Source organism: Xyrauchen texanus, chromosome 1 (genome assembly GCF_025860055.1).
Source record: "Xyrauchen texanus isolate HMW12.3.18 chromosome 1, RBS_HiC_50CHRs, whole genome shotgun sequence".
Taxonomy (NCBI): Eukaryota; Metazoa; Chordata; class Actinopteri; order Cypriniformes; family Catostomidae; genus Xyrauchen; species Xyrauchen texanus.
In genome coordinates, this window is record NC_068276.1 from 30078561 (window position 1) to 30097562 (window position 19002).

Sequence of the window (19002 nt, forward strand, 5' to 3'; positions counted from 1 at the left end):
GTCTGGTCGTTGCTAATAACCTGATCTACGTGGAAATCCCTGATCTGCAAGAGCTGATTGCCATTCTTTGTGACTTCAGGGATTGCAATGTATAGTTGCAAATCTCGGACAGGGAAATATCCAAGGTTCTGGATCTGTTTTGCATGGATAGAAAAATCGTTGACTCACACTTTTACGCTCATTTCGGTGGACACTTTAATTACACTTATAAATGTCTGAATATAATTTTTTTCCCATTTGCAAACAAATGATGCAGGCCTTTTCTCAGAACTAACACTTTTCTCTGTCTCAAGGTAATTATTAGTAGATATATGAAGTAAGTTCCCCTCAAGTTAACACAGGTGTCCTAGCAGCATAACCACATGTGTAGTTCCCCTTCTGTCACTCACTCGACGTTGTGTCGATTGTAGTGACACAAGGGGCTTCTTTTGGGAGCCTCGGATACCTCTGAATATAAAAAAGGCCAATGCCAAATTGACGAACAGAATTTTCATGACCCACCCCCTGACATACGGGTATAAAAGGCGGGATGTGCCTCTGTTCAATCAGATTCTTTCTTCAGAGCTGAGCAGTTATGTGTGTTCATCGAGCTTAAACCTCACTCTGTTCCACTCACCTCTAAAAGAGATCTTTCCAGTTGGATCTACGGCGCATTGCCAGCAGCTTTCTCCCTCCTCTGCACGCCAGTAATGTCCACGCCCCAGGGCGCTTCGATAGTTGTCCTCTAAAAGAGCAAAACTCCTCTAAAAGAGTGTTATTTTCAAATTTGAAAGAGTTAACGCTTGGCATAAAATGTCTTTTTAAAGACGCATCTTTTACAAGATGACCTTCCACCTTTGCGTTGTTCCTGGATGCGGTAGATATCTCTCCACTTCTGACGGCCATATGCACTGCCTTGTGTGTCTGGGTCGCGATCAAACCGAAGCAGCGTTTGTGAATGGTTCATGTATTCATTGCGAGAACCTGACCATGGCATCGTTGCGGTCGCGGCTTTCCTTTCTCATAGAAAACGCCACTCCAGCTGCCCGAGGGATTGAGGATGACCCGGCTGGTGATGGAGGCGATTTGTGGAGTTCATCGGGTGCGGTTTTGCCAGGTAAATCTCCACGAACCATCCACCCCCCAGCTCACTCGATTGCTTCCGTCTGGTTTTGACATGAGACCGGCTCACCTCAAAGCCAGTCTGATGTCTCCGTTGGCACCATGGAGCAGGATGATGATGTCGCCACTGCATCGGAGAGCGCCTCAGTGTCTGATGTGGAGAACTGAACTGGGCTACCGTCTTCGGGCTTGCCCTCCCAGTCTGAGGCTGAGCGTGGGGCTGGACTGGAACCCTCCGTCCTCCCCTCAACCCTCACAGCTAGATGATTGGTTCATTGGGTCAGGGCACTGCTAGAAGCCACAACCCCCAATGAGTCCAGAGGATGCCTCAATAGCACCTCCTCCTCAGTCGCTAACCTGCCCTCTAAATGCCTTGAGCTCTATCTCAGCACACATGCCTCAGGACTCAACCTTGCCTCCCAACGCAACACTACCTGCTCCCCACCGCTGCGACGCCCCACCGGGTATGTCAAAAATGATAGTCCCCTTAGTGCCCCTCACACAGAGCTTGGACATGTTGCTTATGCTTTCCAACCCATCGTGCTGGCTGGCCAGGACCATACGACTCAGCTATGCGATTTCAGTTCGCCGGGCATCTGCCTCGTTTCAGCGGCATCTGCTCCACCTCGGTGCACAGTGAAAAGGCCAGCACCCTGCATCTGGAAATCACTACCATTGTGAAAAAATGCAATAGAGCCCGTCCCTCCAGCCGAGATGGAGAAGGGTTTTTACAGCCCTTACTTCATCGTACCCAAAAAAGGAGCTGGGTTGAGGCCAATCTTGCACCTGTGAGTTTTCAACCGGGCTCCTGTTCAAGATGCTCACACAAAAACACATAAAAAATTGGTTCGCAGCGGTAGACCTGAAGGACACGTACTTCCACGTCTCGATTTTTCCCCTACACCGACACTTTCTACGGTTCGCGTTCGAGAGCTGAGCATATCAGCACAAGGTCCTCCCCTTTGGCCTGTCCCTTTCAACTCTCTTCTTCACAAATGTCGCATACTCAACTACCTCTATGACTGGCTGATATTAGCTCACTCTCGAGAGGCACTATGCGCCCACAGGGACCCGGTGCTTAGCACCTCAACCGTCTACGGCTTCAGGTCAACTGGGAAAAGAGCAAGCTCTCACCAGTTCAGAGCACCTCTTTGCTTTGCATGGAGTTAGACTCAGTCTCAATGGTAGCATGCCTCACAAACGAGAATTGGTGTTCTTCCCGATCTGAAGACCCGCAGAGGTGCGCAGTTGGGTCAGTGCTCTCATTCCTATAGGGAAAGCTCTAGGGACGGCTGTCCCCCTCCACCTTAAAAGTATATTTTTCCGCTATAGCGGCCCACCATGATGCAGTGGATGGTAAGTCCCTAGGAAAGCACGACCTGATTATCAGGTTTCTAAGAGGTGCCCGGAGGCTCAACCCTCCTAAGCCATGCCGGTTCCCTTCATGAGATCTCTCCGTGGTCCTTTCGGGCCCCTTTTGAGCCTCTAGAATCAGTTGAGCTAAGTGCCCTCTCCCAGAAGATGGCCCTCCTGATTGCGCTCGCTTCCATTAAGAGGGTTGGAGACCTGCAAGCGTTCTCTATCAGCGACACTTGCCTGGAGTTCGGTCCGGCAGATGTTCATGTCATTCTAAGACCTCGACCGGGCTATCAGCCCAAGGTTCCTATGACCCCTTTTAGGGACCAGGTAGTGAACCTGCAAGTGCTGCCCCGGGAGGAGGCAGACCCAGCTTTATAGTTGCTGTTCCTGTGTGTGCTTTGCCTACCTATTTGGACTGCACATAGAGCATTAAACTCTCTGAGCAGCTCTTTGTTTGCTTTGGCGGACAGAGGTTGCCCACTGGGTAGTCGACACCATTGCATTGACGTATCAGACACAGGCCGAGCCCGCCCCCTTGCGGGTTCGAGCACACTCTACAAGGAGTGTGGCGTACTCGTGGGCACTGGCCAACCGCACCTCTCTAGCAGACATCTATAGAGTAGCGGGCTGGGTGACACTCGATACCTTTGCGAGATTCTACAATCTCCGAGTTGAGTCGGTTTCATCTCGTGTTTTGTCTGGTCCGAGCATGTAGAACTCTGTAACACAAGACGACTGACCGGGTGTACCGCTTGCGCTAGTGCTTTTCCCCTCCACTGAGGCAAACACGTACGCTTTTAGCCCCAGGTGAGTCCACAAAAGCTTGCGCCCCCTGGATGTTTTTCCTCCCTAGCCCTCAGGTCAGTGGAGGAATTCCTGACCAGTCCCACTACGGGTACTAACTACTCTGTACTGGAACAGGTACTCCACAGGGTTTGGCCATCATGGATTAATCCCCTTGGGCAGTTCCCTTTGTCCCCCAGTCGCCGGGTTACATGCAGTCTGATGCTCATGTGCCTTTGGCACGCTACAGCCTGCTGCACCAGCATCAGCATATCACATAACACGTTCAGTGTAGGTGGCACTATTGAATAGGGACCCCTTGTGTCACTACAATCGACACAACGTTGAGTGTGTGACAGAAGGGGAAGGTCTAGGTTACTAGTGTAACCCCCATTCCCTGATGGAGGGAACAAGATGTTATGTCCCCCTTTCCACAACACTGTACCAAGCCGCTGTAATGGCCAAACCTTGTTCTTGGCTCCTCAGTGCAGAACCTGATTGAAAAGAGGCACATCCCACATTTTATACCCGTATGTCCGGGGGCAGAACATGAAAATTCTGTTTTCCAATTTGACCATTTTGGCATTGGTCTTTTTCATATTCAGAGGTATCCAATGCTCCCGACAGAAGCCCCTTGTGTCACGACAATTGACACAATGTCTCGTTCCCTCCATCAGGGAACCGGGGTTACACTAGTAACCTAGACGTTCATCACATTAATGGATGTTCCATTAAGTTTGCCCAGAGGTGTCCAAATAATTTTTGTCCAAATACTTTTTACCTAACAAAAATGTTTTTGAGAAATTGTTTGCTTGAAAAGTTTGTTTGTGCTTTATATCTTAAGAATAAATGTCACTTTGGTTATGTTTTGCAATTTAATGCAAGGCCTTTGTAATTTTGTAAGCTTTTTAAATGTCCAAATATTTTTAGGTTCATTGTCTGGCTAGGTGGTTGACCTCACCTGAAAGGTAAAGTTGAAAGGAGGGTTGACATCACCTGGTACCTCCAGAGAGAGGTCTGGTTTAAGTTCATATCGAGTCGGATAAAAATCTCTGAGTGAATGAAAATACACCGTAAAGTTTCTACTTTTCAATTTCCATTGCTATTGATTAGAACTTTATCAGATGCACACATATCATACCTTGTGAAGAGAAGATCAGCCTCATATCTCAGCGTGTAGAAAATGTGATTAATGTTGTCATATAAGGCAACTTCCTCACCCCAACTACAGAAACATGAGAAAAAGGCATGAGAAACATCTCAGGCAGTTAGGCTCACCATGTAATTCTCTGCCTTGTGACACATGGCCGCATGAATGATTGTTTAACAGTTGTTTTAACATTCCAAACCATCACCAATTTTGAAGAGCTTTCAAATTATGTCTCATTTAGATTTGAGTGTAACTAGCCACAGACTTCCCTATTCACCATTAATTTTAAATACAGTATATACATACTCTTAATTGTATTATTATACTGTCCAAAACTAAACAATACATTTAATATAACTCTAATAAAGCACTTCTGATTGGTAAATGTTGGCCTCGTGGAGCTACCTGATAACCTCCAGAATGAGCCGTATATGATCCAGCAGCACTGAGTGACTGAATTCCAATTCCAAACGAAATGTTACCTAGGGAGAGAGACAGATTAATATTTAATCAGACACACCATGTAGTTACTGGGAGACTAACAGAAATGACAAGGGAGTGAATACTATATCTAGGTAGCTTACTTTGTATTTTCAGACCTCAAAAACAACACAGAGAGTATTAGCAGAGAACTTAGAAGTGAATCCTGCAGTGTTGGGGAGTAACGGAATACATGTAACGGGAATATATATTTAAATTACAAAATGTAAGTAAATGTATTCCATTACAGTTACAATTTAAATCATTGGTAATTAGAATAAAGGTACATTCAAAATGTATTTTGATTACTGAAGAGATTATTTTGCATTTGTTTTATCATTTGTTTCATTTAATAGATATTCCTTTCTGATGGAAAACAATTATCCATATAAATTATGCAATCAAATGTGCAATTGAACAGCAGTGAAAGACTTTCTTATGATTCATACGAGCAGACAGAGATGTAAGTTTGAAGTAAGTCTGGAATGGAAATTTTACATCATGTATTCTGTAATTTGTAGTAGAATACATTTCAAAAGTAACCCTCCCAACACTGGAATCCTGCAATAACCTTCCATAAGCTTTTGGGCTTAAAACTATACAGACTGAAGGAATCATAGAACAGGACTAAAGAAACCATCTTTACACAAAGACATTACATCTCAAAACTCATCCAGCTTACAAAGAAAAATGTGTCATTTTGAAGGACAAACATCCTTGCTGGATACAGAAAAATCCCTAAAACAGATTAGGAGCTTGTACAGTCTACCCTCAGCCTTGTGTATATACTGTATATCACTCAATAGTGACAAACTACAGATAAAGATTTTATACAGATTCGCTAAAATAAAACCTGCTCCAGTTTAAAGAGCTACTGCTCTAACCACAACTGGTGATTCAATTACCACACAGCTCACAGAATGAATGTTTTTTTTTTCTTTTTCTTTTGCAGGTTCTTATTTGATAATATTGAATATTATTTGATAATAAAAACCTTAGGTCTGATAAAATTGTAAAAGAGCACTAAGGAGCAGGGGTCTAGTTTATAGTTTTATCTTTGTTTTGATAAAACTAAGCACTTGAACATGGCTACTGTATACGTAACTATGTGGGCAAAAGTTCTCTTTTAGAGTGTAGGCAAAAGGAGCAAGGAAAATCCTTCTTGTTTCTTTCCTCCAGTGTTCTTTTTTTCTTTCACTTTCTACCCATCACAATCTATTTTTAGCTAAACCAGGCCCATAAAATCTCTCCCCATTACCACAAACTTGGCTCCAGTGAAAAGTATATGAGTCAGGACTCTGTGAGAAGTTGGAGGAATGGTGACCCATTCCCTATCAAAGCAGTACCCTAGAACAGGACACATTTCTGTGGTCCCTCTCCAGACAGTGCGATTTGTGGGCTTTGATCTGTGTGGATGAAGTAACTGCATGGCAGCTGTATTTTTGCATTCAATTAATATTTTTAAATTTATAAAAAAGGCTTTATGGGCACTAAGTGAATCACTCTGTGGAAAATAGCAGACATAAATTAGGTATTGCTGTTACAGATCGTGACAATTCTGCAAGTCCATAGGGTTCCCTTATGACTCAGTACACTTGACATTGCGTTTATTAACGCATATGGGCAGTGCCTTCTTACACAACCTAGTTGAAACATCTCTACAATAATGTCAATATTCTAATATTGGCTACAGTGTTTGAGCTCCACCTCTTTTGGTGCGAGGGTTCAAGGGCATGAGTCACAAGTTGCTTCGCTCTTGAATCAGCCTCGTTCTGAGGGATGATTCAGCCTTACGTGCCCTCCCAACAGCCTCTTCTTTGATACCAGAGGGTTCACACGAGGAGGCACAGCGTTGCACGAGGTCCAGCAGGATGAATTTGATGTGAGCCCCTCAATCTCCACGTGACACGTCTTTGCCAATATGTTTTGCGCGTGACGAGCTCCAGACCTCTGCCTCGTTCGGCAGATCTGACGCCCCAACTACCCCCTGTGGAGGAGGCAATAGAGGCAAACCTCTGCCCAGAAAGTAACAGGCCATGGAAATCATGCCCCATACATCCAAACCGTGTCGACTGACGTCCACACTGGCTGGAAAAGCATACTCAGCAGCAGGACAAGTTGGATCAGCACTCAACACAATGATGGTGCTCCAGGTATTTCAAGCCAAGCTCCTCAAGCAAATGGATGAGCAAGGCTTCGATCCAGAGACATTCTAAGAACTCTGCACCGCTACTGATTTTTGCATGCCACAAAAATCACTGCGCAGGCTGTCGGCAAGTCCATGGGCAACCTGGTAGTTCTGGATCAACATGTATAGCTGATCCTTACAGAAATGTGTGAAAAGGAAAAGCCACTCTGTTGGATGCATCAGTGTCTCCAGCCGGCCTCTTTGGCAGCTCTGTGAATAAATGTGCTGAGCATTAGGTTGCGACTAACAGCAATCAAAGGCTATAAAACACATATCAAAATGTAGGCATGCACCTAATGAGCGAGCACGTTCAGGCCATACTACAGTGTCTGTTTCAGTTCAAACTGGGGAAAACACTTCCACTGAAGCTGTTTCAAAAAGCATTGTGGTTTGTGGCAGCAGCATCCATGACATGCTTGGCGCCATGGGCACATGCGCATCACTATATCCCACTACTGTATAGCTGCTCTAGTAACTTGGACAGCTCCTGCCTTTTACCAGCGAGGTGTCGGGATGCGGCAGATTGTCATGCGGAAAGTGGTGACTATGGATGCTTCCAACACAGGTTGGGAGGCAGTGTGAGATGGGCGCCCTGACTTTCGGCACCTGGACAGCTGCGAAGAAAGCATGACACATCAACCTCCTAGAGCTATCTGCTGTATTCCTTGCCTTAAAGTATTTTCAATCAGAAATAACGAACTGTCATGTCCTGGTTTGCTCAGACAACATGACAGTTGTGCCATATATAAACCACCAAGGCGGAATTCGTTCACTGCCACTGATCTCCTTTCCCTGAAAGCGACATATGTCCCAGGCTGTCGGAATTATGGTGTGGACCTATTGTCATGCGAATGGAGACTTCATCCTCAAATTGTACTGAGGATTTGGGAAATATATGGTAAAGCAGAAATATATCTATTTGCCACAGTTGGGAACACCCACTGTCCCCTCTGTTACTCAAAGTCCCAAGCCCCACTGGAAGCGAATGCAATGGCCCAGAAATGGCCAGTTAAATGCAAATATGCATTTCTCCAGGTGTGCCTGATTCACTCTGTCATATGCAAAGTCAGAGAGGACAAGAAATGGCCAAACCAGAACTGATAGAGAAGCTGTACAGCTCACCATGGGAAATACCACTGAGGAGGGATCTCCTCTCTCAGGCACAGTCTGACATCCCCAGCCCAAGCTAATAAATGCAATGTCAAATGCACTGAGTCGTAAGGGAATGTCTTGTTACGTACATAACCTCGGTTCCCTAAGACGAAGGGAATGAGACATTGTGAACGCTAGCCCAGTACAAGACTCAGAGTTCTTGAGGTACGAGCAATGCGTTTCTCAGTCAGAAATTCTGAGGAAATGTTGCTTGCGCACTTGTAGAGAGGTTTCAACTAGGTTGTGCAAGAAGGCACTCCCCATATGCGTTAATAAACACAATGTCTCATTCCGTCCATCTAAGGGAACCCTGTGATTTATGTTTGTGCATGCAATGCTCTCTAAAGCACATATGAGGAGTGCTGACCCTGGCTTAAACTCTGAAAGTCTAGTTTTGCGGAACATAACAATTTCCATGCAACAGCCACAGACGAAATGTAAGCTGTTAAATTATTGTGCTATCATTGGTGAAACTGTCCAAATATTTAAGAACACATACAGTATATGGCTGGAGTACCATATGCTAAAATCATGCAACATGACTATTACATTTGATATGGTTTAGGTTCCTGAGAACCTCATAACCAGAATTTATTTATTTATGCATAACAGACATATATATTGTCTGAACTCTAAAATGTAAATAACAAAGTACTGATAATCAGGAGATAAAAACCTACAGATTCACTTTATATGTCTCAACTTTCTAACTTGTTTTTCAATCCATACACATTATTGTGAAACGAGACTATTGAAACTAAACACTAATTCTTCATGTACCTTTCTCTGGAATACATTTGTTTGATAATTATCACAGTTACAGTATTGTCACATTCCTGTGTTGTCTGCCCTATGTTCTCTGTTTCACTAATCATGTTTATGTCACTTTTTCTTGTTGTCCGCTCCGTGTTTTCCGTTTCACCCATCACCGATCAAGTTCCATGTAACGTTTTCCCTGTTGTCCGCCCTGAGTCTCACTGTCCATGTGAAACTGCACTTCCCACAATTCCCGGATCACGCACCCAGCCCTGATCACTGTGTTATTGTCCGCACCTGTCTGTTATTTTGTCATTACCTTGTCTGTTTATTTTAACCCCACTTTCTCCCCTTCCCGTTGTCGTTCGTTGATGTTCTATGTCTCCGCTCTCGCATGGTCTTAGTCTCTCTCCGTGTTCCCTGCCTGTCTGTCAGCCCGCTCAAGGTTACCCTGTCATCTGTCCGTCCGTGGTTACCCTGTCGTGTCATCTGTCCGTCCGTGGTTACCCTGTCGTGTCATCTGTCCGTCCGTGGTTACCCTGTTGTTCTCCGCCCTCCGTATCCTCTTGTATTTAGTTTCCCTTTTTCCCATCGAGGACTTTCTTTTGTTCCTGTGTTTTGTTTATTCTGTTGTTTGGGTACAATAAAAGCCGCATCTGGATCCACATTCCCATCTGGCTTCTCCTGTTTCCTCACATCATAACAGAACGAACGACCCAAAAATGGATCCAGCGGCATTACGTGCAAGTTACCAGCTCCTCTGTTTGAAGCAAGAAGACCGCCCAATAGAGGACCACGTTCGTGACTTTCTCCATCTGGCGAACTTTACAGACTTCCCGGACTCAGCATTGGTGGTCTTCTTCAGGGACAACTTGAACCCCTCGCTGAGGGAGCGGTTGCCACAGGCAACGCATGGCTGGAGTCTCTGCGACTTCCTGGAGGCGACCCTACTAGTGTGCAGCTCACCGCTCACTGTGGGCGTCGCTGAGGAGGTTCCTACCTCACCACCCACAGTGGAGGGCCTGAGCCCTCGTCAGCCACAGTCAGTGAGCCGGAGCCCTCGTCAGCCTGCGCCTGTAGCCTCGACCGTCCCTGAGCCAGCGCCAGTAGCCATGACCGTCCAAGAGCCAGCGGCAGTAGCCATGACCATCAAAGAGCCAGTGCCAGTAGCCATGACCATCCAAGAGCCACAGCCTCTCGAGCCTCCCAGGGCTCCGTGTCTCAAGTCTCCCGAGCCTCCCAGGGCTCCGCCTCTCAAGTCTCTCGAGTCTTCCAGGGCTCCTCCTCCCGAGTCTTCCAGGGCTCCACCTCTCAAGTCTCTCGAACCTTCCAGGGCTCCTCCTCTTGAGCCTCCCAGGGCTCCGCCTCTCAAGTCTCTTGAGTCTTCTAGGGCTCCTCCTCCCGAGTCTTCCAGGGCTCCATCTCTCAAGTCTCTCGAGCCTCCTAGGGCTCCGCCTCTCAAGTCTCTCGAGTCTTCCAGGGCTCCTCCTCCCGAGCATCCTAGGGCTCCGCCTCTCCAGTCTCTCGAGTCTTCCAGGGCGCCTCCACCCGAGCCTCCCAGGGCTCCGCCTCTCAAGTCTCTCGAGCCTTCCAGGGCCCCGCCTCTCAAGCCTCTCGAGCCTTCCAGGGCTCCGCCTCTCCAGTCTCTCGAGTCTTCCAGGGCTCCTCCACCCGAGCCTCCCAGGGCTCCGCCTCTCAAGTCTCTCGAGCCTTCCAGGGCCCTGCCTCTCAAGCCTCTCGAGCCTTCCAGGGCTCCACCTCTCAAGCATCTCAAGTCTTCCAGGGCTCCGCCTCTCAAGCCTCTCGAGCCTTCCAGGGCTCCGCCTCCCGAGCCTCCTTCGGCTCCACCCCCAGAGCCTCCTACGGCTCTGCTCCCAGAGACCCCAGAGCCTTCTAGGGCTCCTCCTCTAGAGCATTCCACGGCTGTACCTCCCGAGCCTCCTACGGCTCTGCCCCTAGAGACTCCAGAGCTTCCTTCGGCTCCACCTCCCGAGCCTCCTATGGCTCTGCCTCCCGAGCCTCCTTCGGCTCCGCCCCCAGAGCCTCCTATGGCTCTGCTCCCAGAGATTCTAGAGCCTTCTAGAGCTCCGCCTCTAAAGCCTCCTACGGCGCCACCTTCCTCGGCTCCGCCTTCCTCAGCTCCGCCTCCAGAGCCCCCCTCATCTCCGCCTCCTGAGCCTTCAGAGCCTCCCTCAGCTTCGTCTCCAGAGGCCCTCTCAGCTCCGCCTCCGGGACCTGTCCCTGTCCGATGGCTGCCTCCCAGGCCTCCTGGACCTATCCCTGTCTGGTGGCCGCCTCCCAGACCTCCTAGACCCGTCCCTGTCCGTTGGCCGCCTCCCAGACCTCCTAGACCCGTCCCTGTCTTGTGGCCGCCTCCTAGACCTGTCCCTGTCTTGTGGCCGCCTCCCAGGCCTCCTGAACCTGTCCCTGCCCCTTGGACTACCCTCTTGCCCTCTGTGCCCCCCGGACTTCCTGTCTGCCCTTTATGCCCCCGTGGACTGCCTAACTGCCCCTTGTGCCCCCGTGGACTGCCTAATTGCCCCTATGGATTGCCTAATTGCCCCTTGTGCCTCCTTGGTCTGTCTTTGTGTCCCTTGTGGCCCCTTTGGTCTGTCTGTTTTCCCCCTTTCCTAGCTCCTCTCTCCTTGAACATTTGCTTATTTTTTCTATTCTTTTTAGGACCATCTGGAATCTAGTCCTTTTGAGGGGGCTATGTCACATTCCTGTGTTGTCTGCCCTATGTTCTCTGTTTCACTAATCGCGTTTATGTCACTTTTCCTTGTTGTCCTCTCCGTGTTTTCCATTTCACCCATCACCGATCCCGTTCCATGTCACGTTTTCCCTGTTGTCCGCCCTGAGTCTCACTGTCCGTGTGTGAAACTGCACTTCCCACAATTCCCGGATCACGCTCCCAGCCCTGATCACTGTGTTATTGTCCGCACCTGTCTGTTATTTTGTCATTACCTTGTCTGTTTATTTAAACCCCGCTTTCTCCCCTTCCCGTTGTCGTTCGTTGATGTTCTATGTCTCCGCTCTCGCATGGTCTTACTCTCTCTCCGTGTTCCCTGCCTGTCTGTCAGCCCGCTCAAGGTTACCCTGTCATCTGTCCATCCGTGGTTACCCTGTCGTGTCATCTGTCCGTCCGTGGTTACCCTGTTGTTCTCTGCCCTCTGTATCCTCTTGTATTTAGTTTCCCTTTTTCCCATCGAGGACTTTCTTTTGTTCCTGTGTTTTGTTTATTCTGTTGTTTGGGTACAATAAAAGCCGCATCTGGATCCACATTCCTGTCTGCCTTCTCCTGTTTCCTCACATCATAACAAGTATATTACTTTCCCTGTAGAGCTGCTTAACTTAAAGTATTTTTTTTTTCAGAGGTGTATAGCAACAAAATACAAATACTTTGTTACTGTAGTTAAGTACAGTTTTTCAATATTTGTACTTTCTTTGAGTATAAATATTTCTTTGGACTTTTACTTCTGAAGAGCAAATTGATACTTAACACAATCTACACTAATTTTCTCCATACACTTTTGTTACTTTTGCGACTGAACACAGCAAAAAATAACATAGCTGTATGTGCAAAAATGTATACAGATTGTTTTGAACTAAAAAAATAAAATAAAAAAAGATTCAAAAATTGTTCTGAATTATTCATTTTGCGAATCATAAATCTGAATCAAAATCACAAGTGAAGCGAACACCAGGTAACATGTGATCCGTTGTCTGTCTCCACTGGGGAAGACAAGAAACTGCTCATGTAAGTTTTAATCTGTTTTCTTTACTTATTAATTTGATAAGTTTAGGCTTAAATATTATGTGAAATAATGATGAAGTTATGTGCCACCAGTCTCTTGCCTTTCCAGGAAACCTGTTCATATAAAAGTCAATCAAACATACAGTAATTACCTTTTACATTTAACCAAGGTGCGACGTGTATGAATAATTACTAGCACTCACGAAAGTGTTCAACAATTGTTATTTTTTAAACTTTGGTGTTCTGTGTGGTTGCTAAACTTTTCTCATTGCTTTGTCGCATATTGACGCTGCAGTATGTGGTTCATTGGGTGTTCTGGATGGTTCCTGGGGCATGCTACGCAGTTGTCTAGGTTATCTGCTGCGTGTTTTAGCGCATTTTGATACAGTTTGTGATTACCAGGTTGTTACTTTGCTGTTGCTAAGTTGTTTTCTGTGTTTGTAGCACATTGCTCTGCAGTTTCTAGGGCATCTAGGTGGTTGTCAGGTTGTTGTTATACTGTTGTTAAGTTGTTTTAACTGTGTTTTTAGCACATTGCTATGCAGTTGCAAGGGTATTCTGGGTGGTTGCTTATTAGCCCAAATGAAAAAAAGCCCAGTGTATATTCTGGTCACTAAATATGGCTCAGGCCCCTCCTTGAATGTTACAATTTGCTTTGGATATATTAAATGTTATTATAACAACATATTATGTTGTATCCACATATGATTAACACATAACCAATATAGACACTATTTTAGTTATGTTGTGGTTTAAACTGTGTTCAAGTCCACCTGGGACGTAAGTTCATCAGTCGTAATTTCTATGTAATGAGTGTTAAAAGTGATTTAAGTTGGAATGGTTTCACAATTTTTCATCTTTTTCACATTCTGAAAAAGCAGGAAACTTTTTTCAGCACCAAATGCAACGACATGTTCATATATTCACATACACACTGCAAATTAGGTGTCTTATTTGATAATTATTTTGAGGCTACATACAGGATACAGATGTGAAATGTTATTCTGTAAGCCTGCCACCTCATATAAACTAGCTAAATTAGTCTTATTTTCTGGAAAGCATTATTCTTCATCAATAGGACAAAAATACTTTAAATCTAAACTGTACAGTCACATGTTTGCATGATTCTTGCCATGTTTCTTAAATTGACATGCCCCCATCTCAGAAAATCAGCACTCCAAGAAAATCTCACTGGATTTAGGACCTAGGAACTAGGTGTTCATAATCTCATAAATATGATCATTCTGAATGACTTGAACACGAATGTGAAATAGCTCAAGGACGGGACGGAAACAAACGTCAACTTAAGGGGTAAGTTTTTTTAATTCTTAAGTTTTTACAACACATCAGAGACAGTCTTCCTTGGTTCTCTCCCTTGCTCTCTCGCTCCTGCCCTCTTATGCCGCTCTCCTCATGTTACTGAAATTAGACACAGGTGTTAGTTATCATTTAGCTCAGGTGTGAGCGCCCTTACCGCTTTTCTCTCCCGGACGGGCGCTTGACCACGCCCCCGCTGCCACAACGAATTAAAGGGACAGTTAAAAACATATCTGGGACCCTCATCACATCCCAGATATGTATGACTTTCTTTGTTCTATAGAAAACACATAATTTTTTTTTTTTTAGAAGAATAGCTCTGTTCTGTAGGTCGTTTTAATCTAAGTGAATGGTCCCAAGGCATTTGAAGCCCCGAAAAGCAAATTAAGGATATATAAATGTAATCCATAAGACTCCAGTGGTTTAATCAATGTCTTCTGAAGCGATCCAGTTGGTTTTGAGTGAGAACAGACCAAAATATTACTCCTTTTCCACTATAAATCTTGATATTAGTCTCCTTATATTATTTCAAGTCATACACATCTGGGATGGCATGAGGGTGAGTAATAATGAGCACTGCCAATTGCCATGGGTTTAATAAGCTGTTCTGTAATTTTTTTGATTTACTAGTACTTTTGATACTTAAATAAATTTAAAATCAGTGACTTTAATAATTTAACTTAGGTAGTTTTCCCATGAGCTAATTTTACTTGAGTAAATTTCCATGAACTTATCTTTACTTTTACTTAAGTATGAAAAATGGATACTTTATGCAAAACTGTTTAGTTTTTTTTTTTTTGTCAATATGTGTATAACAGTATATGTAATTGTTACTGTGGGATTGAGGTTTCTGATTACTGAACTATCTGTAGACAGTCTTTAGAGTTCTTGCAGGAGTTTTTGTTCACGTTCATGTTTTCATGTTTTTATTTCATGTCTTTAAATTTGTTTCATGTTTTTTAATTTAGTTCCTGTTTCATGTGGTTTCCTTGTCATGCGACCCTCTTGTTTCACCATGTTTATTAGTCCTGTCTTTTCATTGGTTTATGTTTGAGTCTTTTCATCTTGTTATCAGTTCTGTTTTAGCTTTGGTTCATGTGTTTATTGTCTTAGCATATTTATTGGTTCTGCCTCTTCATTGGTTGTCTTGTAATATTGTTATCCCAATCTATGTATTTAAACCCTCTTGTTTGCCATTGGAAGTGAAACACTGTCTTCATGTTCTGTGTCATTATTAATGTCAAGCCAAGCCATGTCAATTCTAGTTTAGTTCATATTCTATTTTATATTTTATTTAGCCTTCATTATGGTTTCACTGTAAATAAAACTGCACTTGGGTTCTACTTCATCTTCATCATCTCATCTTCATCTGCTCCTGCTCTACCAATACGTTACACTCTCATTCTCTTTAATTTGGTAAAAAGCAGATTAATTGCAGTCTTAATTTAAACAATTCTAATATTGCTTATTAAAATCCCAGGATTGATTTTTCAGCATTAATATCCTTTCACTGCTTTCTGAGAATAAAAATTAGTTTTGACTCATTCTGTGTAATGTGAGTCCAAAGATGATATCCACTTCTGATCTTTACAGTCAGTCAGTCAAAAACAACTAAAAAAAGAAACGTTTAACTCTAAAAATAAGCCTTGCAAATACTTGTATATTCCTTAATATACACAAAACTAAAACACTTGTGAGACACATGCTGAACTGCTGATATTCTTAAAGAGACAGTACCATTTTAGCTTGTTCTACATATCAATTTAAATAATAATCATGTAATAAAAATAAATACAAATATTTATAGGTGGCCCTGCGATGGATTGGCGACCTGTCCAGGGTGTCCCCCGCCTTTCACCCAATGTTAGCTGGGATAGGCTCCAGCCCCCCGTGACCCTGTACACAGGATAAGCGGTTGACGATGGATGGATGGATGGATATTTATAGGCAATTTTTAAAAAGCTTAAATGACTATTTAAAATTAAACATTAAAATTGTAATTACTAACAAATAGTATTTAATGTACCAATTTAGAAAGTCCCCTTTATAAATAAAAGCATTATATGAAAGATAATTTTTCATGAGTGAGCAAAATAGACATAGTAACTAAAATATATCCAAATTAATTGGAATCGAATAAAATTGGTCACTGGTTTCCACGTTGGTGGAATGACCTTCCCAACTCAATCCGTGAAGCTGACTCACTCTCTATCTTCAAAAAACGGCTAAAAACATAAATATTCCAAGATCACTTAACCAGTCACAAAAAAAAAAATAATTATTATTTACAATTCTTGTTGCACTTAAATCTGTTTTGTATACTATTCTGATGATAGTGAAACTTTGTAATATGGCACTTTTTGTACCACTGTCTCCTTAAGATGATTCGCTTATGTTTTCCTCTTTTGTAAGTCGCTTTGGATAAAAGCGTTTACCAAATGAATAAATGTAAATTATAAATGGTACACCTCTTTGGCTTTGGGTCTATGAAGGGGTACAAGAGCCTTACTGATGGTGTTGTGGTGGTACTTACGGCCAAACAAGTTTGGGAAACACTGCTCTTGAGCAGGGGTGTCAAACTTTGTTCCTTGAGGGCCACAATCCAGCAGAGTTCAGCTCCAGCCCTAATTAAACACACCTGAAGTAGCTAATCAAGGTGCTTGAAAATTGAAAGGAGGCATTTTGAAGCAGGGCTGGAACTAAACTCTACAGGCCTGTGACCCTCCAGGAACCAAGTTTGACACCCCTGCTCTAGAGGTTTCCACCAGTGTCACATCTGGGGAACACCAGATGGTGCCTTGAGAATCTTTTAATTTTAAACCATGTTCAACAGCAACTCACCTGTGTCTTTGCCCTCATAAAAGGTGCACTAATGTTGCAAGATTTCTCATATTTTCGCCTGTTCTGACCATGGCAGTCTATATGTATATCAGAGTTATCCTATAAAGGAAGGGGCAGAGAATACAGCCTGCTTTAACTTACAGTTAATTTTTTTATTGCTGGTGCTTTATCTAAGAGGTCAATGAAATCAATCAATCAATCAATCAATCAATCAATCAATCGATTAATCAATAAATCGTAAATAAACACCAATGAAAAGTTATTAAAATGTTTTTGTACCTTCACTATAAGGCTGGAGAAGCGTAGGTTTGGAGTATAAGAGATGTTTAGCTTGGCTCCATAGGCATTCTCCCCTCTGTTTTCTAGATGCACATCAATTACCATCCTCCTCCTGGATCCCTCCATAATGCGTTCAGAAGGTTCTGCTAAAGTCTGACTCCGACATAACACACTGCCTGCACGAAATGCCTGTGCACAGAACTGCCTGTGGAACATTAGAGATGGCATAAGAGTGGGAATATTGTAAGTGTACAGTATGTGCATGTGTTTCATCTCCTTGTAATCTTACTTGCGATTCATTAGATCAGTCTGAGATTGTAACACCAAGTCTGGGACACAATGGTCCTCTTCGTCACATCCATTCCAGAAAGGAAGCTGGAGAAAACCAGAAAAAGCTTATGGCCTTTATACTTTTATAATAGATACAAATATAATTTCCATGACTATTTGAATGTACAACATTGTGCATTATGCACTGCTTAATGCAATATTTGCTAATGCTATCATTCAATGTAGGTGTTTAAGATAAAGCTTTCCTTGAGATACAGACTCTTACCTGTTTTATCACAGTAGTTGGCCAGCTATCATCTAGAGATGGGCCTTGTTCTGGGTCCAGCAGGCCTGTCTCTACAGTGAATGTGATGGGCCTGGCATAGTCTGTAGTCTCCTGCATTAACATTACCATAAAGAGCAAACTGGAAGAATAAGATCTTGTGCTTGTAATGCTAGAAAGTGACCTAAAATAAATGAGGAATGCTGAAATTGCAATGAAAAATGTGAATGTTGGTGTAAAGTCATGTCATGGCAGATTGGGATTTCAGTGGTTTTAAATGTTGCAAAATGGAGTCTGATGATACTTTGATGACCCGAGATCTAACCATGACGTGGAAGTAGATGTGGTCACAGGTCTCCTCTCCAGGAAACAGTGTGAGATTCTGTGGCTGTTGCTGATCTGGGACATCAAATACTGCTCGAGGATTAAAGCGCTTCTCCTCAATGAATGCACTGTATCTGACAGCTGAGAAATTGGAGGGAACACATTCTTAGTTCACACAAATACACAAGTTCATTATTTATGTGAATGTTCATGCTATCTGCAATGGAGTATATAATTGCTATGAAATGTTATGAAACAGTATTGGAGGCTTCAGTTTGCTTTATCACTACATGAAAGACAGCATCAAATTTATTTATGACCATAAATGGACAGTACCATGTGCAGACTACAAAGAGATTTAGGAGCCACTAGAGGTGAATTTCATGATGCTCTGGAGATCTGAGAGCAAATTGGGAGTTTCTGAGCCCTCAGCAAAGACATAAAATCTAATCCTAGTACAAAAACCTTTCAAGAGGCACATGACCTGAATGACATGGTAACATTCAGCTGTCTAAGGAAGATCAAAAAGATCTTTGAGTTGAAAGACTAAAACCTTAAAACCTAAAAAGATTTGTTCATGAGCAGTTAAAAGTCTATAAACTTCTATCTAAAATGAACAGATTTTTTTTTCAAATCTCTCTTCAACCTTTCCTACTTCAGTCATTTTGAAAATGTACACCAAAAACGATACATTTAATATCTGTAAATATGTTAAAGGACAGTCTTTAACATATTCATAACCCTCCTCAACATGTGTGAATTAGACATAGGCAAGAATTTTTAAAGAAAAGAAAAGATGAGCGTCAAAGTTATTCATTGTCCCCCATGTCCTCAGATGACTATAACGATGAAGATGTGTAATTTCTCTGCGAACATTACCTTAGTTTCACACCTGTGACATTTGTGATGGAGATGCTCTAAGGTTGTGAAAGGTAAACTAAAAACAGTTATGCTGCTCTGTGGTC

The 19002-nt window shown here is 43.5% G+C and overlaps 1 protein-coding gene across 1 annotated transcript in view; it reads right to left on the reverse strand.

Moving 5' to 3' along the window:
* The window catches only part of LOC127619315 (integrin alpha-11-like), a 112276-nt gene that overhangs the window by 21535 nt on the left and 71739 nt on the right, over window positions 1–19002 (reverse strand). Inside the window, exons 17-25 of the mRNA XM_052092226.1 lie at window positions 18039–18178; window positions 17717–17827; window positions 17450–17535; window positions 17161–17365; window positions 16882–16980; window positions 4799–4875; window positions 4385–4468; window positions 4205–4295; window positions 21–134 (exon numbers count right to left, since the gene is read on the reverse strand). Of these exons, the coding sequence (XP_051948186.1) occupies window positions 21–134; window positions 4205–4295; window positions 4385–4468; window positions 4799–4875; window positions 16882–16980; window positions 17161–17365; window positions 17450–17535; window positions 17717–17827; window positions 18039–18178 (1007 nt within the window). The remainder of the gene's footprint in view (window positions 1–20; window positions 135–4204; window positions 4296–4384; window positions 4469–4798; window positions 4876–16881; window positions 16981–17160; window positions 17366–17449; window positions 17536–17716; window positions 17828–18038; window positions 18179–19002) is intronic.